Source organism: Bos mutus, chromosome 10, assembly GCF_027580195.1.
Source record: "Bos mutus isolate GX-2022 chromosome 10, NWIPB_WYAK_1.1, whole genome shotgun sequence".
NCBI classification, from domain to species: domain Eukaryota; kingdom Metazoa; phylum Chordata; class Mammalia; order Artiodactyla; family Bovidae; genus Bos; species Bos mutus.
In genome coordinates, this window is record NC_091626.1 from 23,706,713 (window position 1) to 23,723,756 (window position 17,044).

At 42.2% G+C, this 17,044-nt stretch overlaps 1 protein-coding gene across 1 annotated transcript; it reads right to left on the bottom strand.

The window, feature by feature from the left end:
- Positions 1–459: 459 nt before the first annotated feature.
- LOC102286372 (acyl-coenzyme A thioesterase 1-like) lies at positions 460–15,586 on the bottom strand. The gene is made up of 3 exons (XM_070377560.1): positions 14,913–15,586; positions 4,985–5,187; positions 460–3,515 (listed from the first exon to the last, which is right to left on the bottom strand). The coding sequence occupies exons 1-3, from the start codon at positions 15,367–15,369 to the stop codon at positions 2,910–2,912; spliced, it is 1,266 nt and encodes a 421-aa protein (XP_070233661.1). The 5' UTR covers positions 15,370–15,586; the 3' UTR covers positions 460–2,909.
- Positions 15,587–17,044: the final 1,458 nt, after the last annotated feature.

Here is a 17,044-nt window from a genome sequence, read left to right on the forward strand (position 1 = left end):
CCAAGAATACTGGAGTGGGTAGCCTATCCCTTCTCCAGGAGCACTTCTCGACCCAGGAATCAAACCAGGGTCTCCTGCATTGCAGGAGGATTCTTTACTAGCTGAGCTACCAGGGAAGCCCTTTCCTCACATAGGCATGCTCAATTATTAACTCAGTTTCTGGCCCCTTGTCTCTCTGGAAAATTGGGAGAGACAGCTGAAAATTCCAAGCTTCTAATCATGGATTGGTCTTTCTGGTTACTAGTGCCCATGCAGTGCCCCTCCAGGAGCCCACTTAGAGTCACCTCAATAGAACAGAAGATGCGACTAGTGCTGCTATCACTTAGGTATTTATAAGAGTTTTAGGAACTCTGTGCTGGAAGTTGGGAGAAAGGTGCAGGCAGGTACATATTTCTTATCATTTCCACCTTCCATCATCAACTCATCTTGCAAAATTTAACACATACATATATTAACACACGTACACATAGTTTAAATGGCAGCTAACAAGATGATGTATGTGGTCAACATATATGAGAATTATTTACTTCTGTAATACATAATCAAATGCTGCTGTAGGTCATAAAGAAATAGGAGAACATTCTGAAGGAATGGGAAATGTAGTTTAAAAGGAATACAGATATTTTCCCAGGGGGAGATATTCAACTTTACTAACAGCAACAACAAAAAAAGTACAGTAATACTGAGATTATCTTTTCAAACCATAAAATTAATAAAGTTATAAAGGATTAGACACAAAGGCACACATACACACATGTTGCACCAATGTTGGCAACACGGCTGTTTCATACAGTGTCCTTGATGGTGTGGTTAGTCATTTCTGGTATGCATAATAATTTCCTTTCAAAGAATCTCTCTTAAAGAAATACTCAGTGACACACAAAGACTTATACATGTGTATGTCCCTTCACCTCAGAACAGACTTTATAAAGAAAAACTATCAACAATGTCAAGGGCTAACAACAGAGGATTGATTAAATGAAGGGTAGTAGCACCAATCAGTAGAATACACATCACTGTTTTTAAAAAATCATGTGTTTGAAGAATATAATACTAACATGGTAAAATAATCACCATATGATATTAAAGTAAAAAGGATGCACACTTGAGTAAAAACTCAATACATACAACAAAAAGCCTAGAGGAAAATGGAAATATTCTGACATGTTAAGTATGTTAGTTTCTAGCGAATGGATTATATGCAATTCCTTTTCTGCTAAATAATTTTCTCTATTTTCCAAGTTTTCTATGAATTTTTATTACCTTAGATTTAGAAAAAGAGAGATCCTATCTGTTAAGACCCATATCAAAGGCCACTATCTGAATTCTTTTCTAATCTTCACATCATAGTATTTCACATCTCCCTCCAGAACATAAGCCTATGGCATCTCTAGTCCCCTTTTGTTAGATTCTCCTACTAACAAGAATTTAAAGAGGAAATCATCTTTGTGTCTTTTGAAACATATGGTTTGCATTTTCACTTGGTCATTTATTGGCCCCCAAATTTCTGCTGCTGCTGCCTTTTATCCCTCAAGATCAGCCCCAGAATCTCTAGAGAAGCCTGACTCTCCAGCTTGATTAATGGGAGATTCCTTCAACTATTTACAGAAAGTGGTGGAAAGAGGAAGGGAGGAGGGCAAATCACATACACATTGTTAATAATCAAGGGAAGGGGGTGTAGGCATTTTAAGTTGCCTGGCAGCTCCAGCAAAACCATACTACTAGGTAAAGGCAAGGATTTAAACAAGGTTCCAGAACTATACTTTTAACATTAGTGCCCTGAAACCACCTCTACCCTCACACTGCAAGTTCAGGAAATCCACTGAAAACTTAGGTAGAAGAAGAGCCACTTCCTTTCCCTGTGGCTGGGGCTGTTACCCTGCAGAGAGCATGGATGAGCTTAACAAAGAGAGAAGAAACTGGATGTGGGGAGACTGAGCCCCTGCTCTACAGGTACCATGCAAAAATTTTTCTGAGTCTTGGTTTCTTCATCTGTAAAATGGAGATGACACCTGCCTCACAGTGGGACCGAAGAAAAATCTGACTAAGCAAAAGGAGCACTGTTTTTGAGTTTCAAGAGAAAACATCTGTCAGAAGATGCTTTATTGAGAAAGAAAGTTGAGAAACCAAAATACCATGATCATAAATTAAAGTATCTTTTATTTTAAACACATTCAGCTTTAGAAAAGTTTAGTAAGTTTAATGTGTATTTATATCAAGTAATACAAAACTAAATCATTCATTTGTATGCTAATCAATATTAAAGTCACTTATGAAATTCATCTAAATGATGTTATACCAGCTTTCAAAACAACTAAATCACAAAGTCCATATGTGAAAATGAAAAAAGTAATTAAAATACATTTGCACTAGGAGACTTCTTCCTCATTCAAGAAGATTCAAGAACTAAAAACATATTTGCTTTGAAAATTTTTAGTAGTTTTCATCTAAGTAGTTATCTAACTAGTATACTAATTTATGGCTATGATGTTCACTTCCATTCTTAAATTAGAAACTCAAATCTGATAATGTTTTTGATATTTGTATTCTTTTTTCCACAATAGGTAATCATTTATTAATTAAAAACTAAATTATAATAATAAATAATTCAAATAATTATGGAGCACTAATTGTGTACTAGGTACTATTAACTGGGTATTATACCTTTTCCTTTCAGAGTTAAAGCCTTGTCAATTATGTTTTTTTGGCCATTTGTTTCATTTTCTGTAGAATCACTCTCCACTCAAACAACTGAAAATGTATGTAATTTATAAAAATCTAAAAAGCTTCTTGGTAACTTCACTTTAACACTGAAGAGGAAAAACTCTAGTAATCATTGAACAGAAGAAACCTACACTGGTATACACTAACTGTGGCAGCTGTTCCTAGCTGTTCTGTCCTTCCCTTGATCACAGCTTGGCTGGAATTGTCCCCTTTTCCCCACGCAGGTGTTTATGGAAGAAAGTCTGGAGCTGCTGCCACGCATCTACCTGGGCCCTGGCATGAGCCCTGGGCTCCCCTCCCCAGATGACAGGAGTGCCCACAAAGGTGTGCAGGGAAGCCGGGCACAGGGGGAAGTAAGGAGGCTCAATGTAGTGCCCCGTGCCTGGGTAACAGATGACCTGGGGTTTTGCCTTCCCATGGGCCTGCAAGCGTTTAGAGGCCTCGTTAGCATAGAACTCACTCTTCCAGTTGCGGTCATCCTGACCCACAAGAAACAGGAAGGGGCATTCAGCCCTTTCCACAGGAATGAAGCTCTTCTGGTCAGGTCCTTCCAAAGGGCTGTTCAGGACTTCCACAATGTCTACAAAGCCATCTTTGGTCATCTTGATTCGATTTTGGTTGAAACCCACAGGCGGCAGAGTCTCACCTTTGTAGTGTAAGGTTCCCCAGACATTGTGCACAGAGCCGTTGATTATGACGGCCGCAGAGATGCCCTTCAGGAAGGAAGCCATGGAGAGGCAGAGCTCGCCTCCTTTTGAAATCCCAAGCAGCCCAACTCCTGGACCCTTCACCTGAGAAAAGGTCAAAGGGAAAAGGAGAATGAGTCCATGAACAGTGCAGTGTGGCCAGTAGTGTCTGGACTTGAGAGTCGGGGAACTGTGCCTGAATCTGGGCTCTCCCAGTTATCAAGGTCTGCAGCCTTGGGATATTGACTTAACCTTTCATTGTACCTTGCTTTCCACAATTTCTCCATCACCATTCCTAGTGTCTTCAACAGCCAAGTGGAGGACACGAAATACTCTAGCCTTGAAGTTCCTTGACCACCAAACCTCCAATGGTCTTTTCCTCTCTCCCTGTCCATGGGACTCTCCAGCCAAGAATACTGGAGTGGGTTGCCATGTCCTCCTCCAGGGGATCTTCCCGACCCAGGAACTGAGCCCCCCCCCCCCCCACCCCCGCCCCGTCTCATATCTCCTGCATTGGCAGGCAGGTTCTTTACCAAAAGCACCACCTGGGAAGCCCTTAATAACAATCCCTTGACCTCAAATCCACTCTGCCCTAGTTTGTACTCCTTTTCACAGCAAAACTTGTGGGAAATTTTGTCTGTAGTTATTCACTTTCTTGTCTTAATTCTCTGCTCAGTCCCCTCCAGTGTAGTTTGAGTTTGCCCTATTCCAGAAAGATTGTTCTCATCAATTACCAAATTCTTCTGCTATAAATGGCCTTTTGATTGACCTATCAACAGCTATTTTTTTTGGATCATGGTTTCTACAATAGCACTTTTGACTGATTTCAACTATTTATTCCTTATAAAGGTACTAGGAATGGGATATTATAGTGATCCCAATTTTTGAGAGTATGATACAGAAGCCCCAAGGTCAAGAAGCTAGCAACTGGCAAAATCAAACCTCAAATTTAACTTTTCTCTATCAAATACACTATTATACTGGTTCCACTACACCCCATCACCTTCTCTAGGAGCTCCAAGGCTTTCATCTACCTTGAGCTCTGATTGAATTATAAAATAAACAATCCTATTAATCCTCTAATATCCTGAGCAAGGTATATGTTCTAATCCTCTGATATACTGAACCCTCAAACATTTCTTACTACCCAGGTCCTTTACCACTAGGTGATTTGTTAAAAGTGAGTACTCTGCTCTCAGATGGTCACATGGAAGAGAGGATTGTAAAACACAAACATTTAAACAAGACAGCCTTCTGGAGAGAGTGATCACTTCCCCTTCCCTTCTTACTTCCTGGGTCAAACCGAGGGTTCTCAATGTGTTGAGCTCTTAATGAAATATGATAAAATACTGGAGTTTAAAATTCCATAATTTCAACTAGGACACTTTTACCAGCAGGAAATCTAACAATAACATCTAATTGCATGGAAACTGTCTGGGAGAAGTGACTATGAAAGGTAGTGTGTGTTGGGGGCAAATAGTGGCTGTCATGAATTTGTCAAGTTCTGTGAAAACCAAGAGCCTTTCAGAGAAGGAGAACTGATATGTAGAACATGAAACTAGAGAAGTTCCAACCTGAGGGTGATTAAGCAGGTAGTTCACAGCTTCTTCAAAGTACTCCAGGTGGACATGTCGTAGGCTTTTGGGGAGGTCTTCATAGTTATAATAAGCCAGCGCCAACACAGCAAAACCCTTCCCAGCCAGCAGACTAGCTCGATATTCCAGAAAGCCACCTCCAGCTGCAGAAATGTCCACAATCCCAGGAAAGGGCGCAGGTTCTTAGGAAGAAAAAAGAGTTAAACTATACTTGAAACTCTTTGCTGTGGTGTCAAAAGCCATTTTTGCCTCTTTGGTGATGTCACAGTTTTCTGTTGATGATCAGAAATGCTAAACAACTCTGGTCTTCAAAGGTCCAGACTGTGGCATAGTTTAAACCCACATTCCCCTCTACACCCAGGGCCTCAAAGCCCCACAGATTTTTGCAAAGAACATGTACTACTTTTATGAGTACCACTCCACATCAATTATAGGAAGAACTTTCAATTACAAATCACAACAGAAGAATCAATAGGAAAGAATCATCAATCACAGGCCTCAACAACAACAACAAAAAGGATGTACATTGCATCCCTTCCAAGAAATTGACTACCCCAGGAATTCAGCCAATGAGAAACCATCATCGCCCTAAACTGTCACTTACCTCCTATAGACTTCTACTGGAAGCAACCCCTCCCACCTTCCTCCTTTTTCTCTATAAAGTAACATTCCCTTCTTTGATTTGTTGAACTTGCCTATGGTTTTTGCCATGGCTTGCTTGTCCTGAATTGCACTTTTCTGGTGTTCTAGAAATAACCCATTTTTGCTGGTGAAACAACTGTTTTAAGGTCAACATTACTTGGTGCTCGGAAGTGGGATCCTAAGAGATCTCCCCCAAACTCCCAGGTTGGTGAGGACACAGGTGCTCATCCCCACAGAGTCCATGTGCTCACTGCCTTCTAGCCAAGCCTGGAGTTTGAGGGTAAGTCTGTCCTGGATTTCAAGCTCCACTGTCTGCATTTTGAGTTCTCCAATCTTTATTTGCGATCTATTTAAAGGCTTTGTCCTTTCTGAGAGTATTCCTTTGGTCTTTGGTCTGATTTCTTTAGGTACTGGGCTGTGCCTGTTGGAACTCTGCTGTCTAGGAATTTTTCTTTTTGCTCTAGAGAAAAATCTTTAAGAAATGGGATTCCTGTCATCAAAATGCTTTGACAATGCCCCCTTCCTTTCTGGGACCCGGCTGGTTTTAGGTCTAAAAACTTTGGTCCCTCCTCATGTGAATTTCTTTCTTTTTTTTTTTCTCATGTGCATTTCTAATTAAATGGACTGAAAAATATTTGAGAACACCAGTCAACATTATGAGGAACATTTGAGCTCCCCAAACTTACTTTTCTTAAAATTGAATGAGACATCTGTTTAATTGGCATTCTGAGGCTTCCAGTCATTACTGGCAATCTGGAATTACTTCTCTGCAAATTACAATTTCAAAATTAACTGAGGTAAACGAACAACTGAAGGAGTCAAAATGCTTCTGAGGCCTCTCTTTCCCGCTCCCTTCAGCCACTTGCTGTACTCGGGCACCCCCTCCAGTGCCACCGCCTCCTCCCTTGCTGCACGGCCTCCGTCTCCTCTATACCCTCAGTTTCCCCAGTCCAATGCTCTCACTGACTTTCTGTTTCTCTTGGCACTTCTCTCCACTCCCTCCTCCTCTGAACTTGTCAGAACCTGCCTTTCTAAAATTATGTCTTCTGAGCACCCAGATAAACCTTTTCTTTCTTATGTTCCCTAGACTAAGGCTGAATTGGGAGTCATAGTTGAAGAGTTTCCTAAAGTACCCAAGAACCCTCACAGGTTTGCTGAAGAGTCTAACACATTTTATTCAAACTTCCCAGCCTGGTTGCTTAGATTTTTATCAGTTAGCCCACCTGCTTATTGGTGAGGGTCAACCCAAATATGTGATTAAGGCTGTCTGATGGGAACAGCCCAAACAGAATTTAGAAAAACCCCTAACTTTTGGCCAAATGCTAGAATATTTTCTGGAAACCTCTACTGAGCAGTTACAGTAGCTTTTCCTAAAACTACTGATTGAAACAAAATTCAAACTTGTACACAAAAATCTGATGAACCTGTTCATGACAATTAGAATTGTTCTCGGAATGTTTGCAAAGCAGACAAATTCTCATTTGTTTGCAAAGGAAATTCCTGTTTTCCCTCAGGTGGTGAATCCACTCAGGTAACCTTTAACTCTGTTTTTGTGCTGAGCCAGGAGGTTCCTCTTTATTTGAAATAAGAAGGGTGGAATGAGAAAACTGTGTCCACTCCAGATTTAATTTGGCACATCAGTTCACTTGCAAGGTAGATGAGTCAACTGATAAGAAAGATCACTAGATTTCTTAATTTTCAATTCTGGCAAATGAAGGTATAGAGCCCCAAACCCTCTAGTTGCTCCTATTATTGGGAAGACACAGGACACTGAAGAATTTTAGCACTCAAGGTGCCTTCAGCCTTCTAGCCAGCCTTTCCAATGTCCTCTTAGTTTCGAATGATGGAGCTTCAAGGAACTACAGGGGCTCTTCCCAATCCTCCATCTTGATCCACCTGCGGAAACATTTCTCCAGATTAAGGATGAAGCTCTTTCTATCCTTAATGACACCAGAGCCACACTCCTAGTACTCAACCCCACTTCTGTAAAGCAGCCCCTGCTTTGGAGTTCTAAAATAGTTCAATTAGTTGGAATCTCTAATGAATCTCAAGAAGTTCCTGTCTCTGAACCTATTTCCTTTTGTTTCCTTGACAGAACACACCCTTTTCTCCTGAGTTCCTCTGCCCCTATTCATTTATTAGACTGAGACTTAGAAAAATATCATGCTGGAATTTCTCTCTCCCCAAACAGAGAGATAATTCTGGAATCTGACAGTAGCAATCAGAATAGCCAACCAAGTAAATTAAGTGACCCTTTGACATCTTTTATTGACTCCATTTCTGATGGTTTTCCTGGTGGCTCTGACAGTAAAGAATCTGCCTGCAATGCGGGTTTGACCCCTGGGTTGGGAAGATCCCCTAGAGAAGGGAATGGCAACCCACTCCAGTATTCTTGCCTGAAGAATTCCATGGACAGAGGAGCCTGGTGAGCTATAGTCCATGAAGTCACAAAGAGTTGGACATGACTGAGCAACTAATAGTTTCACTTTGACATATTTTATTAGCTCCATTTTTGATGGCACTGTAGCTGAATCTGGAGAACACTGATAATTGTTCCTGTTTGATAGCTACCATCATCCTCTTTACAGGTAAAATCTGCAGCTGATATTAGAGGAATCCACAATGCAACTTCTATCAACATTCAAACAGATGTTGAATGTTGAATTCAAACAACGTTCAAACTTCTCCCTGAGTCAATCAGTATCCTAGAAATAAAGAATTCCTGCAAGGCATCAAACCTATAATAGAGGATTAAAATTCTCAGGGCCTCATTATCCCCTGTACTAGTCCCTGGAACACTGCTGTTTAGATTGTGTGTGCTCAGTTGCTTCTGACTCTTTGCAGCCTCATGGACTGCAGCCTGCCAGGCTCCTCTGTCCATGGGATTTCCCAGGCAAGAACACTGGAGTGGGTTGCCATCTCCTTCTCCAGGGGATCTACCTGACCCAGGGATTGAACTCAGGTCTCCTGCATTGGCAGGCAGGTTCCTTACCACTGTGCCACCTGAGAAGCCCATTTACGCTATAAGAAAACCCAATACATCGGGCGAGAAGTTGGTCCAAGAGTTATGAGCAAAAAAACATGGTTATCACTTGTCGCCTTGTTGTTCCTAAGCCCCAAACACTACTGATATCTAGTCCCAATGAAAGCAACTTTTTCACCATAACTGATTTATACAGTGTGTTCTTTAGTGTTTTAATTGATGAGGTGAGTGAATGCATGTTTGCTTTCATGTAGGAAAAAAGGCAATTCACCTGGACAGCAATGTCCCAGGCTTTCACAGACAGTTCCTCTTACTTTTTACAAGTCTTAAAAGCTGATTTGGGTGATATAAACCTTTCTGCAGGCTTTACTTTGTCACAGTAGATGAATGATTTGCTTCTCTGGTCTCTGTAAAACTCTTCATGGCAACAGAGCATCCACCTTTTTCAGTCTTCAAAGGACAGAAAGTCTCTAAAAAAAACTACAGGTTCCTCTAATGCAAGTTGGATATTTAGGGCACCTGATTATGGAAAACAGATTCCTTTTGGTTCTAGGTAGATCTGGGGCATCCTGTACATCTGGAAATCTACAATTAAGTGCCAATTATGAGGTTTTCTTGAGCTAGCTGCCCACTGTCAAAAATGGATTCCAAATACTTCTCTTATGGCCCAGTCCCTACATACTTTACTTTAAAAAAAGCCAACAATCTGGTCTTACCAGAAATTCAAAAATTCCCACTACTTACCTCTGTGCACACATTAAACCATTAGTCTACTGACAAAATGATAGCATTCACAAGCAAATATCAGTGGGGAAAAATAAGGCCACAAAAAGTGCCTGCACCTCACTTGTCCAACCTGTTCAAGCTAGAATCCAGGAAAACCTGTTTGCACAACTCCTGGCCACTGAATTGTCTGATGGAACATGGGAGTTTTGCAAATGGATTTCATTCAGCTTCCTCTGTCTCACAAAACTAAATATGTTTTAGTCATGGTTTGTATTTTTCTCACTGGAGTGAAACCTTCCCCTGTAGACAGGTCACTGCTTGTTCTATAGCTAAAATTCTGTTCAGTTCAGTCATTCAGTCATGTCCAACTGTTTGCGACCCCATGGACTGCAGCACGCCAGGCTTCCCTACCCATCACCAACTCCCAGAATTTGCTCAAACTCATGTCCATCGAGTCAGTGATGCCATCCAACCATCTCATCCTCTGTTTTCCCTTCTCCTGCCTTCAATCTTTCCCAGCATCAAGGTCTTTTCTAATGAGTCAGTTCTTCCCATCAGGTGGCCAAAGTATTGGAGTTTCAGCTTTAGCATCAGTCCTTCTAATGAATATTCCAGATTGGTTTCCTTTAGAATTGACTGGTTTGATGTCCTTGCAGCCCAAGGGACTCTCAAGACTCTTCTCCAACACCACGGTTCAAAGGCATCAATTCTTCGGTGCTCAGCTTTCTTTATAGTCCAACTCTCACATCCATACATGACTACTGGAAAAACCATAGCTTTGACTAGATGGACCTTTGTTGGAAAATTCCTAAAATTCTGTTAGTAAAAGATTATCCCTTCCTGAGGAAGCCCTCTTGAACTGCCTAGAGATCAGGGCAACCAGTTAACCTGTTTAACCAGTTAACCTGTTTAACTGGTCAAGTACTTCAATAAGTCTGTGCTGTTTGGCTGGTTTCACAACACTTTCACTGTGCTTATTCTCAATCCTCAGGGTAAGTCAAACAAACTAAGGGCACTTTAAGACTCACTTGGCAAAATTTGTAAAACCCTCCAAATACCTTGGCCAAAAGCATTGCTGTTGGTCCTTCTAAATCTCAGTTCCATCCCCTTTGGAACTCAAAAACTCTCACCCTTTGAGAAAGTCACAAGACATCCAATATACCTGACCCCTGCATCTTTTGATTCACAGCTGATAAAAAAAGTATACATCGTAGTGTAAAGGCCTAGTTGCTTCCATTAAAAATAAACATGCTTTGATAGAGCAGTCTTGTCACAGAACCCTCCCAGGAGATGAAGACCTTAAGCATCATATCTTGTACTTTAGAGATTTCATTTGCTGGAAAAGATACCTCCAAAAAGTCTCATTTAATCTCACTGGAAAGGCCACTTTCAGGTTCTGCTAACCAACTCTTGTGCTGCCAAACTCCGGGGAACAGGCTCTTCATTTCACATGACACGTCTCAAGAGGGCACCAAACCCTGACTGAACCTCACACCAGAGGATGACCTGAAAGCAAAGACTTCCCAGAACCGAAGCAGATACCATCTGACCAGACATCTTTGCCAAAATGTCAGGGACAAGACTATTAGAAAGTTCAAGATTCACGTCTTTTTTTTTATTTGGACTGATAACTGACTGGATTCTTATCCGAATTCAGGATAACTGAACTTGCAACCTTACATACCATGCTACTTACTGATAACATATTTGTTTCCAAAGAGTTCTTTTGAGATTACACTACTGTTTTTAAAATATCTTTGAAGTTTTGCTGTCTTCATGAAGAGTTCATTAGCTATTGCTTTGTGTTTATACCTGCAGTATATCTTCCCAAATGCACTGGGTTAATTCTTTTCGATTTTGTGTGCTCTTATTGTATTCACTATTCTATTTTGCTCTCATGGCTGTTTTAAATGGGGACTTCCAGGAGACATCTGTGATTCTAGGTTTAAATGGGGACTTCCAGGAGACATCTGTGATTCTAGGTTCACTTCCATAGGGAGAACTTTACGCCTCGAAATCAGAATAAGTGCCTGGGGCTTCCCTAGCGGCTCAGTGGTAAAGAACCCACTTGCGAATCAATGCAAGAGACCCGGGTGTGATCCCTGGGTTGGGAAGATTCCCCTGGAGAAAGAAATGGCAACTGACTCCAGTACTCTTGCCTGAGAAATCCCATAAATGGAGGAGCCTAGCAGGCTATAGTTCATGGGGTTGCAAAAGAGTCAGACATGATTTAGTAACTGAACAAAGACAAGTATTTGTTCAGCTGGCTACCTTCAGCCTACAGTTTGGAATTGTCCTGTTATTTTTGATTCTGTACTTGTTGCCCACTAGACCTTTGTAAAAACAATGTACCCCAAATGGTGTATGTACCCTATTACTTAGGGTCTTGATAAATATGGACTATAGATGCAAAGTGCTGGAAAGTTCTCCCTCCTACCCCTCCTTGTTACTCAAATGTGACCTCAGTAAGTTTCTAATTTGTGCAGTTTCTAACAAGGGACATGACAGCTAGGAAAGGTTCTTCCAGACATTGAAGGACAAAAGACCACTGACTCTTGATTGGTGGTGTTTTTGGAGAAAAATCTTAATTAAAAGGGAGAAATGTGAAAATTAATAAAAGGAAACCTCACCAAAATGGAGTCAGGAGGACAGAACTGGAGAACTGCCATGCAGTACCACTCCACATCAATTGTAGGAATAATTGTCCCTTATAGATCACAACAGAAGGATCATCAACAGGAAAGAATCATCAATTACAGGCCCCAACAGAAAAAGATGTATATTGCCTCCCCTCCAAGAAATTGACTACCCCAGCAATTCAGCAATGAAAAATTGTCGACACCCCAAACTCTTTTCTTTGATGGATTTTTGTTCAAAACAACAGCTCCCGACTTCCTTCTTTTTCTCTGTAAAATAGCATTCCTCTCCTTGTTCTGTTGGACTTGCCTACAGTTTTTGCCATAGCATGCTTCTGCCAAATTACAATTCTCTGTTATTCCCAAGTTAACCCAGTTTTTGCTAGTCCAGTAACTAACTTTTATTTTTAAGGGCAACAGTGAGGATGCAAAATGAAACAATCACCCTGGAAAACAACTGACCAAGTTCTTATAAATTTAAACATACACTTAGGTTATGACCCAGTATAACCTCACTTCCAGGTATTTACCCCAAAAAATGAAAGCTTATGTTCACACAGAAACATGGATTCAAGTGTTTGCAGTGACTTTATTCATAATCTCCAAAGACTCAAAACTCAAACGTCCTGCACCTGGCTAATGAATTAACAAACTGTGGCACATCCATATAATGGAAACGTGTAAGATACAAGAAGGAACTAGCAAACGCATGGAGCAACACAAATGAATCTCAAGTGTGTTATGCTAGACTCAAAAAGCTACCTACTGTGTATGCTTCTAGTTATTCACATTTTAATTATTTACATAAAAGTTTGTATGTAATGTGCAATTTTTAAGGAATAATTATAAAGCAAGTAGTTTATACCCAGAACTTTAAGAAATAATTCAGTTCTAACCATCAAAGCCCTGTGAGTTCCCGTTTCTCTTCCCTCACTTTCCACTATTCTAAATTTATCAGTCTCTTGATTTTTTTACATTCTTACCACTTGGAAGCACATTTTAAGTGGCAGTTTGTTTGGTTTGCCCTTTTAAAAAATGTTATCTGAATGTAATGCTACTGAATGTGTTCTTCAGAAACTTGACGTTTCATTCAGCACTGTTTTTGAGGTTCATCCTGTTGGTTCCTGTGACTCTAGTTCAGTCACTTTTGTGCTGTAAATATATCTCAATTTATGCATCAGTTTTATTATTGTTAGACATTTGGGCTGTTTCTGTTGAATTTGCTCTTAGAAACATAAATCCCTACTGGTGTACCAAGAGTAGAATGACATAGTCAACTTACTAAGTAAAAGCAATTTTTTTCCAGAGTAGATGAGTAACTGTATTTCTCTTACCACTACATGGAAGTTCCTTTTCCTCCACATACTGGTCAAATATTGGCAATGTTAGACTTCTAAATTATGAGGGTGTGAAATGTAGTGTGTAGTTCTGAGGAAGGAGACAGAGGGTCTCTGGACTGGACACCTGGTGTTTGTCAAGTGGAGTAAAATTCGAGCTTTGTTCTCACCAGACACTCCACAGACAAAGCAAGTGGCAGAAGCTGAGCTCTACTAAAGCGAAGAGACAATTGACCAAAGCGAAACAACAAACAGGAAGGACTGTCTTACATAAGTGATTTACATCAGCTCTATCCTATGCTCCTCACTCAGGATGCCCATACCCTTTTTTCTTTGGGTGTACATCTCCACCTGAATTCTAACTTACTGTGCTTCTCCTTACTCAGGACGTCTACATTCCTCTCCTGGTGTGTATCTCTGCTGAGCTTCTGACTTCTGACTCACTGCGCGCTTCCTCTTTAGAGAGGACGCCTATACGGATTCCCTCCAGGTGTACATTTCTGCCTAGTTTTTGACTTAGTGTGCACCTCACTCAGGATGCCCACACTCCTCTTCGAGTGTGCATTTCTGCCTTGATTCTGTCTTAAATAAACAATCTGTTTCTCCCTATGCTCTCCCATACTTTGGGCTGTGTCTCTAATAACCTTTATACCCGTTTTTACAGTTTTTGTCTCCTTGAAACATTCTTGCTTTCAAACAGTGGCAAGAGCCAGGGAGGGCCACTTTGCCTCTAGGCCCTGGTGGTCTAGTGGTTAGGACTCTTGGTTTTCATCCAAGTTACCCAGGTTCAGCTCCTGGACAGGGAACTAAGATCTCTCTTCAGGAAAGCTCACTGCCCTCCCATTGAGATCAGTTTTATTTTGCATTTGCCTGATTCTTAATGAAGATAACCATCTTTTAACAGTTTCACTGGTTGTTTTTATGTAATGGTCAAATTAAACAATATCAAAAGATCTCCAGTGGATAACAAGAGGCTTTCCTCCTTCATGCTAATTTTCTTAAAATTTTTTTTTTTTTTTGGACTGTGCTGGGTCCTTGTTGCTGGGTGGGTTTTTCTTTAGTTGTGGTGAGTGGGGTCTAATCTCTCTAGTACGCTGGCCCCTCATTGCGGTAGCCTCTCTTGTGAAACACAGGCTCAATAGATGTAGTACACAGAACCAGCTGCTCTGGAGGCATATGGAATCTTCCCCCATCAGGGATCGAACTTGTGGCCCCAGGTGGATTCTTTACCACTGAGCCACCAGGAAAGGCCCCTAATTTTCTTAAATCTTTTAATATATGGTGGGAGTTAAGAAGCAAAGTTGTAAAATTGAGAGATTTGGAAAGAAAACTTTAAAAACTGGGAATTACGTATAAAAAAAAATTTTTTTTTCATCACAACTATCTTTTCTCCCTTTCCTTGTGATCTCTTTCCTGACCTCTGTTCTGGAACAGCGTAATCACCTCCACAGCGAACGAACGGTCCAGTCCTGTCTCCTGCAAAGTTTCAGGCCCCACGTACTGTTGGAATGCTGGGAGCTACCTACTTATTGCCTTCCTCTCGCACAGGGACAGATCAACAGTTAGGGATACTGACGGCTCACCTGGCGGCAGGAAGAGCGTGGCGCGCACCCGGCCCGCGCGCACCGGCTCGCGCCGCACGCCGGGGGCCAGGAAGTCGCGCTCGTGCACCGCCCGGCCCAGGAGTCGCTGGGCCCCGGGCTCGTGGCCGTCGACCACCTCCAGCTCCACGACGAAGGGCGTCTGCACGTCCCGCTTCACCAGGCGCAGCAAGGGCTTCTCGGGCTCCAGAGCCCAGAAGAGCCCCATGGGCTCGAGCCCCGCGAAGCTGCCGCCCAGCGCGGGCGCGCGCTCCAGGTCCAGCAGGCCGGCGGCGTCGGCGCAGTAGCGCGCGTGGGCCCTGAAGAGCGCGCCCTTCTCGTCGCGCAGGGACGAGCGCAGCGTGACCGGCTGCCGCGGCGCCAGGCCGCTCACGGTGATATGCACGCGCTCGTCCCAGCGGCAGCGGCCGGCCGGCTCCAGCATCACGGTCACTGTCATTCCAGACGCACAGCCTCCGTCCGTACTCTAAATGAGGAAGCGCGGACGGCTGCTGGAGTTTTGTCTCAGGGCGACTGGGGCGCGCCCGGAGACACGACGAGATTAGGCGTGGTCTGGAGCCAAGATAAGTTTCCTGACTGAGCCGCCTTTGGAACGTCCCACCTGAAGTCTGTGGACCTTGTGCGCCCAAGTCGTCTGAGGTTAAAAGCACCAGATTGTTCACCCGGGCCAGGACAGGACGCACAGGAATGTCTTGCTGTCCAGAACACGAATCTGCCCGCCCACCGACGCCTCTTCTCTGCCTTAAACTGGTTCGTTTGTGAAATCAGGGATTAGTGGATTTAGGCAAAATTCCAACAAAAGGGAAAGGACAGCTTTAAAAAACAATCAGTCATTGAATTAAATTGAAGAAAGTAGGGAAAACCACTAGACCATTCAGGTATGACCTAAATCAAATCTTTTACAAATAGATTCCAGGGATTAGAGCTGACTTTAGTTCATAGTTCTGCCTAAAGAACTATGGATGGAGGTTCCTGACATTGTACAGGAGGCAGTGATCAAGACCATCCCCAAGAAAAGAAATGCAAAAAGGCAAAATAGTTGTCTGAGAAGGCCTTACAAATAGCTGAGAAAAGAAGATAAGCTAAAGGCAAAAGAGAAAAGGAAAAATATACCCATTTGAACACAGAGTTCCAAAGAATAGCAAGAAGAGCTAAGAAAGCCTTCCTCAGTGATCAATGCAAAGAAATAGAGGAAAACAATAGGATGGGAAAGACTAGAGATCTCTTCAAGAAAATTAGAGATACCAAGGGAACATTTCATGCAAAGATGGGCACAATAAAGGACAGAAATGGTATGGACCTAATAGAAGCAGAAGATATTAAGAAGAGGTGGCAAGAATACAGAGAAGAACTGTACAAAAAAGATCTTCATGACCCAGATAATCACGATGCTGTGATCACTCACCTAAAGCCAGACATCCTGGAATGGAAAGTCAAGTGGGCCTTAGGAAGCATCACTACGAACAAAGCTAGTGGAGGTGATGGAATTCCAGTTGAGCTATTTTAAATCCTAAAAGATGATGCTGTTAAGGTGCTGTACTCAATATGCCAGCAAATTTGGAAAACTCAGCAGTGGCCACAGGACTGAAAAAGGTCAGTTTTCATTCTAATCCCAAAGAAAGGCAATGCCAAAGAATGCTCAAACTACCGCACAATTGCACTCATCTCACACACTAGCAAAGTAATGCTCAAAATTCTCCTAGCCAGACTTCAGTAGTACAAGAACTGTGAAATTCCAGATGTTCAAGTTGGATTTAGAAAAGCCAGTGCAACCAGAGATCAAATTGCCAACATCTGTTGGATCATCAAAAAAGCAAGAGAGTTCCAGAAAAACATCTACTTCTGCTTTATTGACTACGCCAAAGTCTTTGACTATGTTCAGTTCAGTCTCTCAGTCCGTGTCTGACTCTTTGCGACCCCATGAATCGCGGCACACCAGGCCTCCCTGTCCATCACCAACTCCCGGAGTTTACCCAGACTTATGTCCATTGAGTCGGTGATGCCATCCAGCCATCTCATCCTCTGCCATCCCCTTCTCCTCCTGCCCCCAATCCCTCCCAGCATCAGGGTCTTTTCCAATGAGTCAACTCTTCACATGAGGTGGCCAAAGTATT